General features: G+C 51.1%; 7 protein-coding genes across 7 annotated transcripts; 2 read left to right on the forward strand and 5 right to left on the reverse strand.

The window, feature by feature from the left end:
* Nucleotides 1-226: 226 nt before the first annotated feature.
* Nucleotides 227-2,082, reverse strand: H6S33_003434 (uncharacterized protein; the record flags this gene model as incomplete). Its single annotated transcript, XM_044834776.1, has 2 exons — nucleotides 227-1,598; nucleotides 1,670-2,082. 2 exons carry the CDS (start codon nucleotides 2,080-2,082, stop codon nucleotides 227-229), a joined length of 1,785 nt encoding a protein of 594 aa, XP_044691795.1.
* Nucleotides 2,083-3,658: 1,576 nt separating this feature from the next.
* H6S33_003435 (uncharacterized protein) lies at nucleotides 3,659-4,915 on the forward strand (the record flags this gene model as incomplete). The annotated part of the gene is made up of 3 exons (XM_044834777.1): nucleotides 3,659-3,676; nucleotides 3,758-3,880; nucleotides 3,986-4,915. 3 exons carry the CDS (start codon nucleotides 3,659-3,661, stop codon nucleotides 4,913-4,915), a joined length of 1,071 nt encoding a protein of 356 aa, XP_044691796.1.
* A 1,584-nt stretch (nucleotides 4,916-6,499) lies between these two features.
* On the forward strand, nucleotides 6,500-7,678 carry H6S33_003436 (uncharacterized protein; the record flags this gene model as incomplete). The annotated part of the gene is made up of 4 exons (XM_044834778.1): nucleotides 6,500-6,565; nucleotides 6,650-6,714; nucleotides 6,859-6,893; nucleotides 6,999-7,678. The coding sequence occupies 4 exons, from the start codon at nucleotides 6,500-6,502 to the stop codon at nucleotides 7,676-7,678; spliced, it is 846 nt and encodes a 281-aa protein (XP_044691797.1).
* A 1,835-nt stretch (nucleotides 7,679-9,513) lies between these two features.
* On the reverse strand, nucleotides 9,514-10,450 carry H6S33_003437 (uncharacterized protein; the record flags this gene model as incomplete). The annotated part of the gene is made up of 3 exons (XM_044834779.1): nucleotides 9,514-9,821; nucleotides 9,989-10,061; nucleotides 10,172-10,450. 3 exons carry the CDS (start codon nucleotides 10,448-10,450, stop codon nucleotides 9,514-9,516), a joined length of 660 nt encoding a protein of 219 aa, XP_044691798.1.
* Nucleotides 10,451-12,896: 2,446 nt separating this feature from the next.
* On the reverse strand, nucleotides 12,897-13,948 carry H6S33_003438 (uncharacterized protein; the record flags this gene model as incomplete). Its single annotated transcript, XM_044834780.1, has 6 exons — nucleotides 12,897-12,973; nucleotides 13,031-13,130; nucleotides 13,200-13,250; nucleotides 13,717-13,752; nucleotides 13,808-13,858; nucleotides 13,943-13,948. The coding sequence occupies 6 exons, from the start codon at nucleotides 13,946-13,948 to the stop codon at nucleotides 12,897-12,899; spliced, it is 321 nt and encodes a 106-aa protein (XP_044691799.1).
* Nucleotides 13,949-16,719: 2,771 nt separating this feature from the next.
* On the reverse strand, nucleotides 16,720-17,172 carry H6S33_003439 (uncharacterized protein; the record flags this gene model as incomplete). The annotated part of the gene is made up of 1 exon (XM_044834781.1): nucleotides 16,720-17,172. The coding sequence occupies one exon, from the start codon at nucleotides 17,170-17,172 to the stop codon at nucleotides 16,720-16,722; it is 453 nt and encodes a 150-aa protein (XP_044691800.1).
* A 1,141-nt stretch (nucleotides 17,173-18,313) lies between these two features.
* On the reverse strand, nucleotides 18,314-21,201 carry H6S33_003440 (uncharacterized protein; the record flags this gene model as incomplete). The annotated part of the gene is made up of 6 exons (XM_044834782.1): nucleotides 18,314-18,457; nucleotides 18,533-19,899; nucleotides 19,973-20,540; nucleotides 20,602-20,967; nucleotides 21,040-21,096; nucleotides 21,154-21,201. The coding sequence occupies 6 exons, from the start codon at nucleotides 21,199-21,201 to the stop codon at nucleotides 18,314-18,316; spliced, it is 2,550 nt and encodes an 849-aa protein (XP_044691801.1).
* Between the last annotated feature and the right edge of the window lie 232 nt (nucleotides 21,202-21,433).

Genomic DNA, 21,433 nt, shown 5'->3' on the forward strand with positions numbered 1-21,433 from the left:
ACAACGACCATGACAACAAGCACAACGTCGGCACCAATGACAAAAATGACAACCATCTATGAAAATATAATTTAATTTATAAATGCTGCATAGCTACACGTTTATAAGAGCATCTGTATGCAGTGGTATACCGCTCTACTATCCAAAAATAACCAAAAACGCCCATCACGCTTCCTTCACACCCTCTCACTCGGCCGTACCGGTTCTACAACACCCCCTTCTCCTTCTAGTCCTTCCCCTCCACCACCCCCTCCTGCACCCCGTCCACTGCCGCCTCCACCTCCTCCAACCCAATCCTCGCCCACCCCTCCACCTCACCCTCAAAAATCGCTTCATCCGTACCCATCTCCTCTTCATACCCGCCCAACACCCCCGCATACCCCGCATCCCTCAACCACTGCACCGCGGCCCTCACATTCAGCTCCAATATCCTCTCCGGCCCCTCCGCCTTCCTAATCGCCCTCGGAAACAGCACGCCAAAATCACTCTGCGACAAATGCGCGCTCCTCAGCGCGTAAAAGAACCTCGGCTGCTCCCTCCCGGCCACACTCGCCGGCCTCGTCGGCGTCGGCGTCACGCCCTGCGGCGCCACAATCTGGCCGCCGACCTCCAGCGACGCCGACTCCAACGACGCGAGGTGCTCGTCCCACTGCTCGAACCACTTATGGTGCTCTGTCCCGCGCCTGCGGCCCGGATCATGCGAGAGCACGCGCCGCACGCCATTGAGGTTCTCTTTCCATTTCCAGAACTCCTCGGACATGACGACGAGGACGTTGCGGCCCTTATCCGCTGCGATCTGCGGGAGCGGGTGCTTGAAGAGGGCGCTGGTGCGTTTTCCGAGCAGCGGCAGACACCAGAGGTCCAAGAGCATGAGGGGCGAGTCGGGCGTGATCTGGGCCTTCAGCGGGAGGACGTCGTCGTCGGCGGGCGGCGGTGTGAAGAGGGGGGCAAAGTCGGGGTTTGTGGAGGGCGGGGTGGCGACGGTCTTGATGAGCTGGAACATTGTCGATGCGCCGAACGAGTGGCCGGCCCAGATGAGGCGGCCGGGCGTGCGGATGTCGAGGCGGTCTTTAAACGTTCCGAGGAGGTCCCTCCCGGCGTCGCCGGCGGTGGAGATGCTGCAGTGTGCCGGCAGGATGCCGCGGTCGAGCTTGCACAGCGCCGTGTAGATCAGGCTGACCTCGCGCATGCGGATCTCGAGCTGGGCGTTGCGCCCGCTCGCGGTCTCTTCCGAGGGGTGGTGGGGGTGCGTGATGTAGTCCACCTGGGACCTGCCATTCGCATCCTTCGGCGGGGTGTTGGCGGTGTCGTTGATCCCCGGCTCGCCGCTCTCGGGCTTGCTGCCGGAGAGCTCGGCTTCGGGTGCGCCGGGCGACTTGACGAAGCTGACGGGGGCGCTGCCGTCGCGGTGTTCGGGCGCGACGACCACGATGCCGTACGAGGCCAGTGACCCGCAGATGTGGGAGTAGGCTAGGCGCGTGCCGCCGAGGCCGTGGGAGAAGAGCATGGTTGGGAAGCGGTGGTCCAGTGGTTTTGCGAGCAGCGGGGCATCGGCGATCACGGGGAGGGTGATGTAGTGCAGCAGTCGGCCGCCGTATCTATCCAGTTAATCGCTCACCCACTTAGCTACTAGACATTTATATGCTGGCTGTTTTCCAGAATCACTCACGACACAATCTCTGCAAAGCCGGAGCTGGCGCCGAGGAAGCGTGCATAGGCGCTGAGATACTCCCTCTGATGCGGCTCCGGCAGCCATCTCACCGGCTTCGCACCGCCCGTCGCTGGGTTCACCGGCTCTGAGAGTTTCTCCTCCTGCGCTGCTGGGTCCACAGCGGCGGTGGCGGTCTTCTTATCGCACTTGCTGCCCCACCAGCTGCTCGCCGGCTGCGCCGATATGGGCCTCTCGGCCGGCTTCTCGGTCGGGTAGAAGACGCGGAACTGGACGGTCTCGGCGACGCCGGTCATGGCGCCCAGCGACGCCACGGGGATCTCGACCTCGAAGGAGCCGACGGCGTAGGGGCCGGGATACGGCGGGAAGCGGGGGATGATGTTTGCTGGGTTGAGGAGTGAGAAGAGCGACATGCTGCTGGTATATAGGTTTGTGATGGTTGGTGGTGGTGGTGGTGGTGGTGGTTGTGGTTGTGGTGATGGTGATGGTGATGATGATGGCGGAGAGCTGCCACTGGTGCCATTGTGACTGACTGGCAGCCGTCTGTGCTGTGGCCGGGGCACGCGAGCGCTTCGGTTACGCGCGCCGGCCAATCAGTGGCGGGCGAGAGTGATGTTCTGTGGACGGGCAACAGCAGAGAAGCAGTTCTAGATAGCTATCATTGGCACTGAGTAGATAGATAGATAGATAGATACATGTAGTAATGTGTGTGTGTCGCAGTACCGCGGTGTCGGGTTTGAAACACATCACACTGGGCGATAATCACTGTGTTGATGTTATCCCCACACCCCACACCCTTCTCCAATCCGTGCGCGCAACACCCAGCCAGACATTAGACATCACTCGCTCGCGGTTGCAGTCCCAGCCCCATACCCACATACCCCCATACCCACATACCCCCATACCCACATACCCACATACCCACATACCCACACATCCCCACGTACAGGCAGCAGAATCCAACAACCATTCCGGGAAACTGAAGAGCAGCAGAACCTTCCGGCACAGGCAGCGCACCCAAAATTAAATACTACATGCGCTCCCGAGAGAGAGCTAGCTAGAGCCTTGGAATTGAGCCTAACGTGAGTGCCCGACGTCCGGCTCTCCCAGAATATCCATTACCCGAGTTCATCCTGAGGGGGGGGATGAACGTCGGCTTAGTTGGTTGCTGCGTGTATGCAGAAGAGTTTTTCACGATGCTTCAGAAAGCTCCCTGGGGCCCCGGGGGGGTCATCTGATGTCAATTGATTGATTGCTACAATCCGAGCTTACGGCCCTTCTAGAGCTTCAGAGTTTAGGCTCAATGGCCGCGTGCGAGAGCTCTTCTCCCCCCTTCCCGCTTCTGCTAAGCTCATGGACTAATTTTGATTTGGAGAGCGAGCGGGATGACGGTTCATTAGCCAGGGTTAGGGGTGTGTCGGCATTCAGGCTAAAGTGATAACGCTATCTTCACCCCACCAAACATACATGTATCGTCTGAAGAGAGAGAGAGGCAGACAGAGAGAGGTGGATTGCTTTTGCAATAGAACATAGGCACTCTCACGGCTGTAGCTGGGTAGGGGGAGTACATATGACCTCTGGATGCATGTATGTAGTGGGATTTGCAATGGATATTAGCCGATATTGGTGATGCTGATACTGTAGCTCGAGCTCCCCCCGCTTTGCGTTGGCGGTGATCTACCGAAGAAGAGGAAGAAGATTGTTTCCCATTCGTGGCATTCCATCTTCTTGTCCTCCTCCTCTTCTTGGTTTAAGTTTGAGCCCTCATCCTCAGTCCTCCACCTCCACCTCCACCTCCACCTCCATCTCCACCTCCATCTCCATCTCCACCTCCACCTCCATCTCCACCCCCCCCCCCCCCCCATCCACCCTTCTCGCACGCACCTCATCCTGTGTCCGTCCTCAGTCCCTCATAGCCATCCCGATACCCAACCACTCACCCTCCAGCCAATCCCTCCCCCAAACAAGTCAAAAAAAACTCGTATACAAATGGCTGCCAAGCACGAGGTAAACCCCTCTTGCACCTGCTATCCATGCTCTGCCTCTCGTCGTCTCACGCAGCTAACACACCACTTCTCGGCCGCAAAGAACCCCTCGTTCATCTTGAACGCCGTCAAGAACGTGACCATCGAGGACCGCCCGATCCCAACGCTCAAGAACCCCACCGATGTGCTCATCCGTGTCAATGTCACTGGTATCTGTGGGTCTGATGTAAGTCCCCCTCGAGAAATCCCGTCTTCCCAAGCTCAGATCTACGCAAGAGATCACGGCGCTCTATATACAATTGCCATCCACAGTGCTAACCCCAACAAACAGGTCCACTACTGGGAACACGGCCGCATCGCCGACTTCATCCTGACCGCACCCATGGTCCTCGGCCACGAATCCGCCGGCACCGTCGTCTCCACCGGCCCCGCCTGCAAAACGCTCACCGCCGGCGACCGCGTCGCCCTCGAGCCCGGCGTCCCCTGCCGCCTCTGCCCCTTCTGCAAAGCCGGCACCTACAACCTCTGCACGTCCATGCGCTTCGCCGCCACCCCGCCCTACGACGGCACGCTCGCAAAGTACTACGTCCTCCCCGAGGACCTCTGCGTGCGCCTCCCCCCGCACGTCTCGAACGACGAGGGCGCGCTCGTCGAGCCCCTCGCCGTCGGCGTCCACGTCGTCCGCCAGGCCGAGGTCCAGCCGGGCAACACCGTCGTCGTGTTTGGCGCGGGCCCCGTGGGGCTCCTGATCGCTGCCGTCGCGAAGGCACACGGCGCGGTAAAGGTCATCATGGTGGATATTGTGCAGCCGCGGTTGGAGTTTGCGAAAACGTATGCTGCGACTGGCACGTTCAACGCGATGCATTCGCGCGATCCGAAGGTCAATGCCGCGGAGATCATTAAGCAGTTTGACCTCGGCTATGGCGCGGATGTCGCCATTGATGCGTCGGGCGCGGCCCCGTCGATCAATACGGCGATCCATGTGGTCCGCACGGGCGGGACGTATGTCCAGGCGGGCATGGGCGCCGACGAGATCTCGTTCCCGATCATGGCCATGTGCTGTAAGGAGATCACGATGAAGGGCAGCTTCCGCTACGGGCCGGGCGACTACAAGCTTGCCGTGGACCTGCTGGCGGCGGGGTCCGTGAGTGTCAAGGAGCTCATCACGAGTAGGTTTAAGTTTGAGGATGCCGAGAAGGCGTTTGAGGAGCAGAAGAAGGGGAAGGGGATCAAGATCTTGATTGACGGGCCCCAGGATTAAGCTTGTCGCAAAAAAAGAAAAATATTAAAAAAAAGGGGGGGAAGCTTGTTAGTAGGGTTGTTTCTGTTTTTTTTTTTTTATTCAACAATTGCTGGGGAGTTGTGGGTCGTCGGTTGGGCTTTTTTCTTATATTATAGTGTGTTGTTTCTTGGCTGTTTGGATCCTGTATTGTAACTGTACCATGGTTGTTCCCCCCATTGCATGCTTCATGCTTGCTTGCTTCACTGGTTGGTGTTGGTTGTGAATGTGAATGTGAATGTGAATGTGAATGTGGATGTGGATGTGGATGTGAATGTGGATGTGAAACCTAACCCTTGGCCGGTTGGCCTGTCATTGACCCCGGGCTCGGCACTCTATGTATGGGGACCCTTGTGAGACGGCCACTAACGTTGTGGGCCTTTCTATGCATGGTGGAGCAGAGCTGTTACCCTGGGCGTTTTAGTAGTGCCGCGGATTGGATCCATGGTGCGCCAAATTAACGGTGTTGATAACACACTGCTTGGCTAGCTAGGACTGCCGCTTTCATGGTTATGGGCCGTTGGATGAACTTGGTATTGGGATGATAGGGGGGTAGGAGATGTAACAAGCTGTGAAGGTCTGGGGTACATGGTGGTAATAGCTATAGCTAGCGCTACTATAGCTATATCGTGGTATTCTATAGCTATAGAGCGGGCGGGGTTTGATTTGATATAGCTGCATGTATAGAATGGTTTATAACCCTACGTACTGCTAGTTATGTAGTGCTAGTTCTAATTACAAGCTAGTATCAGCTACTATAGAGGTTATAGATAACGATATACCCCGGGCTCCGGCCAGTACAGGCTATCGTTTTTCATAGCTTTTGGGGTGTTTCTATGGATGATGCGCGCCTGTGGCGAGCGAAGCTGCACCAGCCTACTGTATAGCTATTATTGGCTGGGAATGGCTGCGGGTAGGCCCTAGGGCATCGTAGCTAGCTGGTATTTAACGACTGTTCGTAGAAGGTCCGCCGCTGTTGTGGTGTCGTAGCTAGCTTGGCTATAGGTGGTAGCTAGGTAGGTAGGTAGCTATAGAGGAAGGAGCTCGGTATTGCATACCCCAAAGCGCTGGCTTTGGTGCGTTTGCTCCTGGCTGGTGAAAGAGCTACACAGTGAGTGCTAGTGCTATGTGTCTGTCCGAGTGGTTGGGTAGAGGTTAATAGGAGTGAGTCTGTAGCTCTTTGTCGCAATCCGCAGTTTGTAGCCCGGCAATGATCACTGTGCCCTAGCTATCGCACAGAAACACTCTCCTCCTCAGAAACACGCACAAACAATCCCCTCCCCCACCGAGTGCAACCCCATGACGCAGCTGCCACCGCACCCAGCCACACCACCTCACCCACCAGCCACCAGCCACACACGACCCAACACATCGGCACCGTGGCAGCCGAGATCTCTGCTGCTGCCCTCCCTCCCTCCCTCCCTCACTCACACACTCACACTCACACCCACGCTTCACACCTCACCACTTCTCCCACCCACTATACACTCACTCACTCACTCACACGCTCTCGCTCGCTCACTCTTTCACATACAGCCTCTCCACACAGATAGAAACATCGACACAATGCCGCGCCAACGCGCAGCGTCGGGCGCCTCGTCGGCGTCGTCAAAGTCGGCGCCGGAGGACCAGGTATGTTTCTGTTCTGTCTCCTGCCGGTGGTGGTGGTGGTGGTGGTGGTGAGAGAGAGGGCTAATAGAGGTGTGGGCGTGGCAGGAGCTGGGGAGTATGTATGACTATCTGGCAAAGATTGTGTTGTTGGGCCCGAGCGGGTGTGGGAAGTAAGTGCAGTTTGTTTCCCGGAGCTGGAGCTGGAGCTGAGTGGGTGGTGGGGCGGGGGGGGGGGGGGTGGATGGTGGAGTTTGGGTATATGGGATATGGGATGATAGGGAATGATGGCTAACCAGAACCCTCACCTCAATTAGATCATGTCTCCTGCACCGATTCGTCCGCGGTGAATGTACCTCCCCCCCCCCTCCCCCTCCCCCTCCCCCTCCCCCTCCCCCTCCCTCCCCACAATGCGCCCCCCACAGCTCTCTCAAAACCCCTACTAACCTCCCCCCAGGGCGCGTCCTCACCTCCCAAACCGTCGGCGTCGAGTTCTCCAGCAAAATCATCAAAGTCGGCACGGGGCCCCGCCGCAAACGCATCAAGCTGCAACTCTGGGACACCGCCGGCCAAGAACGCTTCCGCTCCGTGACGCGCTCCTACTACCGCGGCGCGGCCGGCGCCCTCCTCGTCTACGACATCACCAGCCACCCGACGTTCGCGTCGCTGCCGACCTTCCTGACGGACGCGCGTGCGCTCGCGTCGCCGAACCTCGCGCTGCTGCTGGTGGGCAACAAGAGCGACCTGTCGGCGCCGCCGGGGGAGCTGGTGGACGTGGATGCGGCGCCGCCGGAGCGGGCGGTGAGCGCGGGGGAGGCGGCGCGGTGGGCGGATCTGAATGGCGTGCCGGTGGCGATGGAGACGAGTGCCTTGACGGGTGGGGGGGTGGATGAGGTGTTTGAGCGCCTGGCGGGGATTATTGTGACGAGGATTGAGCTGGGGGAGGTGGATCCGGATGATCCGATGAGTGGCATTCAGTATGGGGATGGCGGCGGGTGGGTGGATGCGGGGGGGAGGAGGAGGGGCGGGAGTGCCGGGGGTGGCAGCGGCGGGAGTATGAAGGGGAGGAGCGCGCTGGCGCAGTGGGGGGATGTGTTTAGGGATGGGACGGGGAGGAAGAAGAGGGGGTGTTGTTAGCTGGTGGGAGGGAGGGAGGGAGGTGGTGCGGTGGTGCGGTGGGTAAGTGGGTATATAGAGTAGATAGAGGGTTGGTAGAGGGTGGCTCTTTTTTTTTTTCTCTTTTAGTCTCTGCTTTCTTTCTTTCCTGTCTCTTTTCTCTTTTCTTTTGTGTGTGTGGTGTTTTGCACTTATTAACTACTACTACTACTACTACTACTACTACTACTACTACTCTTCTTCTGGTCTTCTTTTTATGGTCTTCTTCTTGTTCTGGTCTTACTGTTATCTCCCCCGTCTTAATCGCATCGCGGTCTTTCCTTTACCTCTTAGCTAGTGCTGTCCGGTCTGATTCACCACTATCTACTGTCTCTCTATCTCTTAGCCATGTTTGTCACGTTGCAATTGTGCTAGTTAGCGTCGGGCGTAATCTCTCTTTCCTTTCCTCTCTCTCTCTTCCACTTTTCTCTCTCTCCCCGTCTCTTCCCCCTTCTCTCCATCTTCATATCTCTCTCTCTCTCTCTCTCTCTATTTTTTTTCACACCAACTTTGTGGTCCAAAAAATCATTGCACACGGGCAACGTGTGGCGCACATATACACGTGAGCCAGCCCGCCGAGCCGGGGAGGCGGGTGCCATGGCCGGCCGGCTTAGGCCTATCAGGCCAGAATCGGGGTCAAGGTCAGGTCGGGTCGGGTCGGGGAAAGCTATAATTACTACATCTTCTACACCATCTCTTCCACTCCACTTCCACCGTAGCTGCTGTTTCCCACTGCGCATGAACCAAAAACTGAAACAAAAAGAGCTACATACCCACTAGAGTAGCTCCAGCTAGCTAACTAGCTTCCCGAGCCAACCCAACCTCACCTCACCTCACCTCACCTCCCCAACCCACCTTCCTCCCAAACCCCCACCAACCAAAGCACACCTCCCCCTCTCCCTCTCCGAGCTCCCCCCCAGCTTCCCCTCATGCTCACGCTCAGCTCGATTCCCAATCGCCCCCCCCCCCCCCCCCCCCCACCCCGACGTGACGTCAAGCAAGACAAGACATGCGGGTGTGGTACTCTACGCACGCTACCCTGCATTAGGCCTCGCTTGTACAAGTCACGCTCGGCTCGAATCGCACGGGAGAGGCGCGGTACATGGCTGAAGAAGAAGAAGTGTCCCCACTCAACAACAACAACCCAACCTCCTGCTCTTGCTTCGGACCAGCCCCTGGTAAACAGAGAAGTTGGGATGAAAAAATTTAATTTTTGTGGTTTTTTTTTTTTTTTTTAATAGACGGATTTATTTGGTTTGGTTTGGTTTGGCTTGACGCATTTTTAGATTTGAGGGACTAGAGACTAACTAACTAGCAACTAACTATTGTAGTAGAGTAGTATTGTAGGAGAGGTAGGAGATCTGAGGTAGGAGAGGGCAAAAAGCGAGTGGTAGGTAATAGGAACAGAGAAGCGAAGAGGGAGAGGAGGGACATATGAGAGAGATTGAGGTAGTAGGTAGTCATTGATCGTGAGTAGGTTAGAGTAGGTAGAGTAGGTAGTAGTAGTAGTTAATAGTAGTAATAGAACCACAGAAACAAAACAGAAGACAACCAGCCGGTAAAAAAGAAGAAAATCCGTTAATATAAAAAAAAAAAAAGAACAACAATCGCTCGTTAAAGAACACGCTCATAAAGCACACGTAAGATATAAAAAAATAAACAACGAAGGACCACCCCCACACGCACACACGGGCACGGGCACGGGCATCATCATGGTATCATCAAATCACACATCCCGCAAACCCGCATCCAAACCCTCAAAGCAAAAAACGAAAGAAAAAGCGAAAGAAGACTAGAAAAAGAAAGTTTAAATAAAACTACTTAGCCTCGACCGACGCCACCACTGGGACAACGCCTTCCGTCGAGCTCTTCCTCTTGTGGCTAACACTGGCGCTCCATATCAGCTTGCGCATCTTGTTGATCGCCTTTCCTTCCTTCAACTTCTCACGCTCGGCGCGCTGCTTGTCTGTCTCGTCGCGCTGCTCCTCAAGCTCCTTTACTTTCGCCTCGAGCTCCTCCTTGGCCGCCTTGAGCTCCGCGATCTCGGTCTCGAGCGAGGCCGACTTGCGCTTGTAGAAGTTTAGCGACTCGATGAATTTCGCGAAGAAGTCCTCAACGTGCTTGACTGCATGGGACGTTAGTATGATTTTTTCTTTCTTTTTTCTTTTTTTTTTAGACTGGGATATTTATAGCAGGGATGGGGGGGTCTGATCCCGTTGATATCCCGTTGATATCCCGCAAGGGGGTTGGGAAGGAGGCTGGAGGGATGGGATGGGGTGTGACTTGACTTACAGCCGGCAAGGTAGGCATCCTTGAGCTCCTGTTCTTCGGCACGGACCATTGGTGAAGGCTGGCGAGGGACGAGCTGCACACGCAACGCAAACCGTTAGAATTTTGCCTCACAAAAAAAAAAATCCAAAACAGATATCCCGTGTATAAACAGCGAATACAAAACAAAGGGGAAAAAAAACTTACATCGAGCGTAGAGGCACCGGCGGGCTGAGGCTTAGGAACAACGATCTTTGCCGATGATTCAGTATCAAGCATAGGGGCCGTCGGGGGAGCGCTTTCTTCAAGGTCGTCTAGTTCTGGAACGGTACAAGCACACGACGAGTTTGGGCGCGGGGGAACAACAACGATCTCAGTTGCGGTGGTGGTGACTAGGTCTTTGATGATAGCGCCTGCTGTGGAGGGTCTTGATGTGGTTGTAGGTGTGGTGGTGGTGGTAGTAGTAGTAGCTGTTGGTGTGGACATGGCGAAAGGGAAGGGGGGTGGGCAGGTGGTTATGTACTTAAGGGTCTGTTTCGAAGGGAAACGGGAGGGAGGTAAGGTGGCGGGGAGAGGTTATGAACGGAAGCAGGAGCAGGAGCAAAGCAGGAGCGGGCAAACAGTCAGGCAAGGCAAGAGGGGGGAGGAACAGAGGACAAGAGTGGGAAAAAGAAGTGCGTGGTGCAGTGCAGTTATGGATTGGATGCGGATGGTTGGTCGGTTTAATGTGACTGGGACTCGTCTCAAAACTTCGGAGGAGGATAGGATAGGCCTTCTTTTCCTCTCCTCCACCCCCCACCCCCCTCCCCCTCGTGAGTACGATGGAGAAAAGAAAGACCCTGACTGAAGGTAGGCATACAGCCTGCATGCGGTGGCGGCCACATACTTACACGTATGCGCATGGTTGGTTAATTCGGGGGTGTGCTGTGTCTCTCACCAAGGTATGAAGTACATACTCTATGCGCGTTGGCCGTTGGGGGGGTCCATGGTGGGGGGGGGGAGGATCGTTAGTTACGATACAGCATACATGTATGGAACAGTAGGTACAGTACCAATCCTTACACTCTATCGAATATCAACTTCTCGCGACCCTATCAGGCGCACTCACCCGAAGAAGCAACCAGGGGGGGAGGGTGTTGATGATATACTCTAACCGGGATAGACAGCGCCTGCACGCCGATCCTGCATGAGAAAAACCCCCATTAAGGGTTTCTAACTAGTTTGGCCCCAGTCTTCGTGATGTTTTCATTCGCTGAAGGAGCTCAAGAGGGAGGAGGGAAGAGAAATCAAATGACCTCTCTACGTAATTGTACATACCCAAAACGTAAAGAAATGGGAGGACCTTTCTGACCCATTATTACTAGTTCTTGTAGCTCCTCCTCCGGGAGGCCTAGAGAGAGAGGGAGACTACGTACTACAAGGGGTCCCGGAAGCTGCCAAAAACTTTAGAGTGGATCGCGATTTGTTGCCTACATATTGTATCAGGACCCTTGATAAGATCTCTACATCCTGAGTCTACTTTACTCTTGCATCCGAGCAGACAGGCAAGCAGGGCAGGCAAGCAAGCAGGCATATCATTCCTACATACACATCCCATACTATTACTACTATTACTCCAGGTATCTGACCGCACAAAAATAAATAAAAAAGATAGGCAATCAAGGCAGCAAAAAAAAAAAACGCCCGGCGCCTCCTCCTCCCCTCCCTCGTTTGAAACCCGCATGTACCCGTATCAATCTGTAAGTAGGCACTCTGCTCTGCTCTACTCTACTCCAACTAGAGTAACTCCACCAGATCTCGCTCGTGTATATATACTCTAACCACTCAACCGTACGAGTCTGGGTCCCACGATGGTGATGCTGATGATGCTGATGATGATGATATCTACTGGCCCTGCCTGCCTGCCTGCCTGCCTACCTGCCTACCTGCCTGCTTCCAACAACCCCACTTTCAAATCACAATTTTTTTTTTCTCCGAAAGAAACCCTCATCTTAACTAGCTACATACATACATGTAGCTCTCTTTCGGCGGCGGCGGCGCACTACTCTCCTCTACTGTACCTAGAGTACTAACCTACCTATAGATCTACTCTTCTTAATGCCGGCCAATAGGAGGGATGTTGATATAGAGTTAGTTTGGTTTGGCCCCCCCGGATAGAAGGAAAAGATGATCAGGCCAATACTATTTCCGATTTGTGGTATTTTTTGGAGCGAATCAGTTTGAAGATGCGCGCGCGTGTGGTGGAGATTCCGGGCGCGCCCGCCAATATTGGCAATATTGATCGTATCGTATCATTTCATATCCTATCGCTTTTACTTTACACTACCTACGAGGTCCACCGGCGGACTTCGACATTTGGTAGTGGTGGAAAGGAAGCCTACCTACTCCAGGTATGTAAAACTACTGGATGGCCGGATAGGATAGGACCTTGATGGGCAGACAGGACTAGATGGGTTTGCTTTTTTTTCTGCTTTTATTTCTCTTCCTTCCTTTCCTAGAGCGATCGTTCCTTTTGTGATTTGATTTGTTTTGTTTTCGGACTGTACTGTGCAGGCATTGTACTTGTTCTGCTGGGCGACGTGATTTGTCAGAGCAGTTCATCGCTTGATGTAGTTAAAAGAAAAGGACCCTGATGATGCTGCCTCGAGTGAGAAATTCTGATGCACCGATGCAACGGCGGTGGTGGTGGGCATGACTGAAGCGAACTGTGGGGTGCGAGGGGAGGGTAAGAAGGAGAACGGCCCCCACACGAGCAGACGAGAAGAGGGAGGATTACCTAGGTACATTCTGAATTCTACTCTGCCTGCATAGACGTAATACCCACTCTAGGTACTCTAGAGCCTAGTATAGAAGGGAACAACCCCCTACGAGGTCTACTTCTGCTATCTGCTCTATCTATCTATCCTAACTCCTTCTATCTATTCGCTCCCCTCTACTCCTCACCTCTTGCATAAGTATTGGCACCGTAGCGAACAAGTCCAAGCAGCAGCAGCAGCAGCAGCAGCATCACTTCGATACCACGCCACACACTCGCATCAAAAACACCTTAGAACGATTGCTACGCACGCATAGCGCAGATGGCAATTTCAACCGCATGTGATGGATTGCACAGTCGAAAAACGAGGACCATACAGCGCATAGCGATCAACTCTTTTCCTTCACCGACCTAACCGCCACTCATTGGTCAACGAGACATTCTAAATGGACAACAACTACTGGACTACGTGTTTCATACATACCCACCCTGGGCACACCCACCCCGCTTAGCACCTCCCTTGTCATCATCCTGCATGCTCTCGCAGCAATCAATCGCGTTACCCACGCACGCGTTGCGTTGCCGAGAAATGTAAAGCACACGATATTTGATGTTTCTTCTTCTCTTCCGACCATCACCCCTCCGGCAGATGGCTTCAATCAATCCCCCAGTTTCTTCCCCCTCCCTCTCGTTTCGAAAACGAAGAAAAGTATCATCATAAATGCAGCCTGCACTTCCTCACCGAACATCACTCGCAAAGGGGGTGCAGAGTGGAAAGAGAGAGAAGCAAAATTTCAATGCAACTGTTCACTTAGTACAAAGCTTGCACGCATCGATCACTTTTTTCTTTCTTTGTTCTCTTGCTCCCCTCTCCCCATATCAAGGAACAACAGGGTCCTTGCATTGGTTTTCTGGAACGGGCATATTCCCTCTTGCAGGTCCTGTGGTACGATGATCAGCTGGCAGGCTGCTTTCGAAGCCGATCACAACCTCTCACGATGGTTGCTGCTTTCTGATACGGAGCAATGATTGACTGAGTTGAACATTTATAAGCGCTCCAGTAAGAAGAGATGGTGAACTGTACGTACAACACGGGGGATGAGAAATGCCTGAAATTTGTGGGGTAGGCAACGCTTCATCTTATCAGATCCGATAAGAGACTGCAGCTCCCCGATACGTGGAAGGAGCGCTCCCTTCCCCGTACTCGTGGGAAAGAAACTTGCCTGCATCGATCCGTGTCGTTTATTTCAATATGCAGCACTTCCTATGCGGTCGTGAGTGATATTTCCCTTCCATCACCCCAGATACATCATCTTGAGAAATACCGGCATAAACTCGTCGACGTGGCATACCCACCCAAACGTTTAATCTAGGGTTAGGTTTGGAGTTTATCCTGATGAGCATCAAGCATTGCCAAGAGTGTGCAGGAGGTATCATTTCCCCTGTTCTTCATCCCATCCTCACACTCCACCGCAATCTTTGGAAAACCCGTCGCAGCCACCATCACCTCCAGGTTCCCACTACCCGAGTGAACCCACGGCTCAAGCAGCTCTATTGTCTCATCAATTTTTAAATTGATTCTCCTATGCCCTTTCCAGTTTCCCGATTCCGGAACCTCCTATCCTCAACAATTCTCTATCCTGTAATACAAGCTTTGATAGACTTTCGTATCGTCGGATGTGTAGATAAGATCAGACCCAAGATTCTCGCGCTTGGTGTTGATTACTGCATGTTATGATTCACAACGGATCACTCGGGTCCAAAGCGCAGGTAGCCTGGAGACGTAAGTGCCAGTTAAATCTCCTCGTGATATTGACGTAAAACCAGCCGCGCACCGTTTGGTACGCGTCACCGGCGAACTTGCTGGTCTGGATGGATCCTAAGGATTCTCGGCTCAGAGGGATCTTTAGCGTTGACTGACAGCACCTTCTTTACCGGAGCGGAGGCCTCTCCATGACATGCCTTTGTGGCCCGAGAACACCCCTCCGTCCCGGGAATGTGGACCGTGCCGCCAATCTAGTGACTAAAAATCTAAACCAAGTCTATCCGAGACAGCGCATGTACTCGCAGCAGGTAACAAGTACCCGCAAATGCACGTCCTAATCTGCAATTTCCATTGGAGTAGAAGTCAAAAATACACCAAAAACTTGCAGCTGAATATTCGGGTACTTCATGCCTGTCGTGAGTATGTATTTAGTGCTCGGGCCTAACCACATTGTTCCTGATTACATACCGCATGTCGGCTTGAAAGAAGAAAAGGATTTTCCGGTAGAGCATGTGGAATATTATGCGCAATAATAACACAGCCCCGTTCTCAGTAATCAATTAGAGCCCAAAGGATTACGTCGGCGGGCAACCACGTTCCCTATGGAGTAATCTGGCCGAAGAGTGGTGTTCGAAGTGGTGCGCCTGGGGAAAAAAGAAGCAGTGCTTATGTGCTTATCGCTCCTGCATTACCCCAGCTCCTCTCTGTGCCCACTAGTTTAAGCTTCTTGAGGCTTTCCCCAGGTTTTGGAACTGCAATCTAGATAAATGAATGTCTCAGGAGTCAACACCAAGGCAGTTTAATTAGTAGATACCGGAGATTCTTGCTGCAATATCAGGAGGCTGGGATTGTCACAATGTGTCACTCGTTCTTGCTTTTTCTCCGGAAAAGGTTGGGTCACTCTTGTTGTGATTCGTGGATCCAAGAAGATGGGTGTTGGGGAATGGTTTCCAAAAGAATAGCTGATGGTAGTGCCGTTATATAGTAAACCGAGAAAGCCATAGCTCCTACCCAAGATCTAGATCTGAGAGTTGCACCATTTCCTTATTAACATGTGAAACATTGCTCCCGTCCTTTCATATATGTTTCCCCCACAGTCATGCCAGAAATCACAACAGGAATTTGCCGCGAGAGCCTGAATGAGCTTAGGATGGGGCTCCTCTATCGAATAGAAAATGCACGTGTTGAACGAGTGATATTCCGTGTAGAAGCCATATCGAGTTGACTGGCAGGTGGTCGCTAATCAAGTAGCTGAGGCTCGTTAAAAGATCTCATTAAAAGATCAGATCAGATTAATCGGATTTGATAGTATTTAAATAACAGACCTTTATTTTAAATATCACTACCTATCGGGGATAGAAACCAAGTCGGAGGTGAGGCAGGAACGATCATAACCTCTCACTCGGAGCCTGGGCGGTGATCAATCAAGTCCCTTCATAAATTTATTTCGTGACCCTCATAAGCAAACAGTTCTGAGTTTCCGGTATGTCTTATGAGTTATGGTAATGCGTAAGTAGTTCCATCTCGTATCTGCTCAAGTTGTGATTTGTTCGATTCACTGGCTTTGTCGATGTTAAGCCACGTTATACGTTAGAGCCTGGTAAGTTAACAATAAGATGGAAAGTAGTCGTTTCGATGGGCCTGAATAACTCTCTAACGCGAGTGGTATTCTCACTGTATAGGAATGTCTCATGGCTTCGTGTTAGTCTCTACGTGACACGGTGGTCTCCACATGCAAATTTGTCATGCTGGTTCGTGATGTACACGTACATAAGTACACTCGTAGACGAAAAGTAAGTGCGAATCTTACTTTGCGTCGCTGCAACTTCTGAGATTTTGTATGGTTGCAATAGGTCTCTCGATTGTCGTAAAGTGTCCTTGTCTACTTGCATCCACATATCACGCTTGCAAAAGTCATGTCGAAAGTAATCACGTGATTAGATAAAGATGCACTTTACTTCATGCAAGTTCTATTGGCACTGATAAATAGTAGATGCATGAGAGCAGCGCATCGTGCTTATATTTACATTTACGAATTCATTAGGCTGCCAGAAGATAGAGAGACAAGAAAAGAAAGTTTATTGAGTACATTTATGCTATCAAACAAGGAATAAAGCTGCTCCTCCACTCGAAATTAACCTTTAACTTTAAATAGAAAAGACGACCGACGTCCTCAGCTCCGAGTAATAAGAAAAGGGAAATCAAAAAAGGAGAAACTCAGGCTCAACAACCGGTTTAGTGTGGTGGCATTGGCTTCAGATAGTTCCAGGTGATCTTCATTTCGCCTCTGACCGGGTCCCTGAAACTCATCTTTCCAGCTACAAGCCCATCCTTCTGACACTTCTGGATCAATGCCTCGCCCGTAGAACGGATCTCGTCACACGTCCACTGGATCCTGGGTTTCTTATGCTGAGCGTCGGTGAATGGGCAGATGCGGATGGCGGCTCTCTCAAAGACGGCGAAATCCTCGGTGCATCCCCAGGTTTCCTGGCCTCCATTCATGATGGGGACACGCGGGGTGTTGTTGTTGTTGCAGTTTCTGAGGTAGTTGGAGAGCGCTGTTTTGGCCTCGTGGACGGGGGGAGCGTAGCCGGGTGCGAAGAAGCACGGATCCTTCGCGGAAGCACCGGAGGTGAGGAGGAGAATGAAGCCAAAAAGGGCCGCGAGAAGGAGGGTAATTTTATGCATTTTTGAGATGAGGAATCGATATATATGTTTCGTGAATATTGATGTATGTGAGGCAAACAGGCGGTGTTTACTTGGATATTTGTATATGTATGAAGGAAAAACAGATTGCTGTATAATAGTGAGTTCTTTTATAGAGAAGTATCTGGTATAAAATTGAATAGTTTTGGAATCCGACCGAAAATAGAATCAAACGTGCGTTTCCAAGGCCGGGTGGTGTCAAGTCTTTAATTTCGAGCTCCTTAGCACAATTGGCGGCACTTGTAATAGTACATAATACTCATTCGAATATCTTTCCAATCGTGCACCCGACCTTAGAGCCTTTTCTCTTAGTGATGGGCACAACACCAACAGAAAAGACGGGACTCGGGCGTAGTTTTGTTTCGACTTGCAATGCCAGTCGTCATGCATGTTTTTGTAATTTCCAAGCTGTTTAATCTGGCTGAAGCGAGCTTATTTGTGCCAAGTAAGATGTCTGATAGTATACTATTTTTTTTGAAAATCCACATTTATAGATGTTTTGTCTAGAAAGGAAGTCCCGAGGCTTCTTCAAAACGGTTACAAGACCTTTTCTATTCACTTTTGGATGGTCTAGTCTTGTCTCCTCCAAAGTCTCGCACCTATCGTTATTTCCGATCGATTACCAGGGTACTAACAAATTAAGTGGAGAATGAATCATGATATATCACTCGGTTCGTCACATGTCAGAACCGGCGGCGGCCTTCAACATATTGGTACCAATACCGTATCAACCAACCATAATATGATCAAAAATTCCTTTGGGGTTTATTTGTAGAGAGAGGGGGTCTTATGCCACGAATAGCAAGCGATCCTGGTTGGAATTCAAAGGATTACACATTAGGTGCATATTGAGGAACACCAAGACACACCAGAAAACTCTTCCTATATACACAGGGTCAGTACTGAAACCTGTGTCTACTATATTATCGAATCGGAAAAGACTGGTGTAGCAGTAAAGTGACATGGGAAGATTAAACCGTGATAACTCATGAGCAATATACCTAAATCTCATATAGGCCCACTTAAGTTGCACTATCAATATATAAATTTGAGACTGTAACCCCGTCTTTAAGTCTCAAATTCTGAATGAATGATACCAAGCCAAATTTAGTCTCGATAGCGTCTACATATAGTCCAACATATCTTTCATAACGAACATTTCCGCCAATCCCTCGAGAGCATTCGCACTCAACGCACTCCCGTTCTCATTCACCCCAAGAACAGTAGCCCATAGACCTTGTATACCATAGTCTTCCTGTGCAATATTCTGTCAGGGGACCACAGAGATAAGTATATATATCTTCCCTAGTTATTATTTTATTACCTGATGGAGAGGTGTTACCTGTCCTGTCTCCTCTAAGACAAACCATCCCATACCCGGTGTATGTACGAACCCCACACCTTGAGCCAAATAGCCGTTCATGCTAGAGATCCATTTTTCGCCAGAGCATCTAACGCTTTCAACTATTAACTTGGCTTGCAAATCTAGACCTAACTTTTCTTTCCTACGCATGGGGCTGTGAATAGTATCGAGAACAGGCTTTCCCGATATGCCACCAGGTTCAACCTGGGCAAGAACCCATCTTTCGGCTAGAACACGATGGTGCGGGAGCTTTATGGACTCATGGATTCCGTTTGAAACTGTCTTTGAATCGGGCCGGTACACGGACTCTATAAGCCTTCCTGACGAGGTATTTAGTTCTTCGGGAGTAGTTGAGGGCGAAACCAGAGTTAAAGCATGCTCTTTCCAATCTTCTCTAAGATCCTTCCAGGTAAAATTATCTATATTTGTGCGTTTTCTTTCGTTTATCTGTGAATACAGTCTAGAAGCTCTGGTTCTTGAACGAATAATTGTGCCAATTCTGGTCCTGGCTCTCCTAAGCACCGGGTTTAAACCACTCTCCATAGATTCGTCTACCTCGACTCGTCCTATAACCTCACCTGTCAATCCCACGATAAAATGAACATCTCCACATCTTGTTACTACCCTCCACAGGTCTTGATTCTCGGTCTCAACGAGGGGTTGGATGTCCTGTACCATTTCATCACGCAGGTCCTGCAGTAGTAATGGATATCCACCGCCATTTCTAGTTACCCATACGTAAAACCGACGGATCCAGAATCTTATTGAAGTTTCAAACTGACCGATAAAATCAGGATCGGTTATCAAGTGTTTATTTATCCCATTGAACCACAACCCAAATTTCACAGGCTTGGAACTCCCCACTATGCTCGGCTTTATTGATTCTGACGCCAGCACGAGAAATCTCCAGACTCTTTCCATCCACGATGTCCTAACCCGCTCAATAATACTTGCTCTTTCAGAAACACGATGCCAGTACCAGGGCCTTATATCTGCCACCTTTTCGTCTATCCCTTTGTTTTTAAACCAATTTTGTGTCCTCTTGCCACGGAATTCCAACTTTACCAAGTTTGTAAATGCAAGGGTAGAAGCATATCTATATTTCCGTGATATCAAGGCAAGCTGCTTCAGAAAACATCCCGGTGTGGTTGAGTCTTCGAACGAGCAGCTGTAAAACGCCACTAATGCTAGAACCAGTGAAATTCTTTCAACTTCTCTTCGAAAGGAGTATCGAGGAGGATTACGAATTATCGATGCTAAAATCTCGTTATCACTCTTTCGAGTTGCTGGTGGAGTACTGGTAGTAAATGAAGAACTTGGAACAGTGTCGTTATTTGAATCCATAGCTGCATTATTTTTAGAGTCAGTTATATCTATGAACCCTTCCATTCAATGCAATGAGTGCTACATAGTTACTACTTTTGATACTCGGTTTGAGTCCTCTGAATCCTCGTGCCGATGGCCTAACCGTGATATCATTTTGTCCGTACTCGGTATTAGGGTGTGGTTCTTCCTCATTTGGGCCAATTGAGGCTTTCCTAATCCCCACAGGGGCCACCACGCCCGGGCCACCCTCCCTACGACACCTAACCCCAGATGAAGATACAATAGACAATCCAGAGAATCTGCGCCCATCCGCTTTCGTAAATCCTAACGTATCTAGTGAAGATCGGTGCACTCTAATACTCCCCTGGGCGGGTAAAGAAATATCACCCTTTCGTTGATTAGATACTGCTAATACGTTCTTTCTTTTCGTTGTAACAGTCTTCTCGTGTTTCCCAGGGTCTTTAGTGGCTACCGGGTTAAGTTTAAGTGTAGCGGTATGTAAGCTCCCCCGATTGGGTTTGCTACTATTGATTTCCAGTTGGTTATGGCTATCTTTCGGCTGCCCAGTGGTGACTTTATCGTGTGTAGAAGATAGTGTTCTGTTCCACGGGCTAGGATTTCCGCCCAAGCTGATAATAGGATTGGTAGTAGGCGGAATTGCCTAATAAAAGTCAATATACAGGTCTTTCACATCGACTTCCCTTAATTAAGGTAAATATTACCTTAGCTGTTCCGGTGGTTTTCGACCCTTCTCGAGCGCTGTCTTCGCGAGAATTCAGAAGCGCTGCAATTTGAGGATTACTCTTAGAAGTGCTCACTGCTGGTGCTGTTGCGGTTGCTGGTGGCGGGGTAGGTGGAGCATTATCTGCTACCTCCACATCCTTTAATGGTCTTTGTTTCTTATTCCCTGAAGCCTTCTTACTTGGTGTGCAAGCGAGACTTTCTAGAGATAGTTTTCTTTTTATTGAACCCTTCGTACGCGCCGCTGGCTTAGTGGATTCGATGGATGTGCTCGGAGCTGGTTTAGATAAGGATGCGTCTGGCGGAGCGACAACTTCACTGGTATCTGATAATTTATTTTGTATCCGCTGGTTGGGGGGGTTTCCCATGTGAGTATATTTTATTAGATAGAGTCTAGTAGACCGAGTATAAACAATTACCGTGATCAAGTCTGCCTTCTTTCCCCCAACAGGTAGCCCTAGCTCACGGCATTTTTCCTATAGAGAATAGGTCGGTTAGTTTAGTCTGAGATGTTGAAATATATGTGGAGGGACCTTCAGTTTTGGCACTGTTAGAGCTGACAGCAATTCTATCGATGCCATCTCAGTGAACTAGAGCCCGAGTTTGTCGAGACGGATTCAGTTTTGATGGTTGGGTAGGAAGGTCGTTATTTTCTCGTGAGCTGATCCATGATCCTCAACTCATGCATCAAACCTAACCCTGACTGGCCTTGCGTACCTCACATCACAAGGCCGCCGGTGGGATATAGACTTTACACGCGGAGTTAGCACACGTAAACCGTTGCAATTGAACAGCTAGCTGTAGGCATACTGT

This window comes from Morchella sextelata (assembly GCF_020137385.1).
Source record: "Morchella sextelata strain SCLS chromosome Unknown scls_15, whole genome shotgun sequence".
Classification (NCBI taxonomy): domain Eukaryota; kingdom Fungi; phylum Ascomycota; class Pezizomycetes; order Pezizales; family Morchellaceae; genus Morchella; species Morchella sextelata.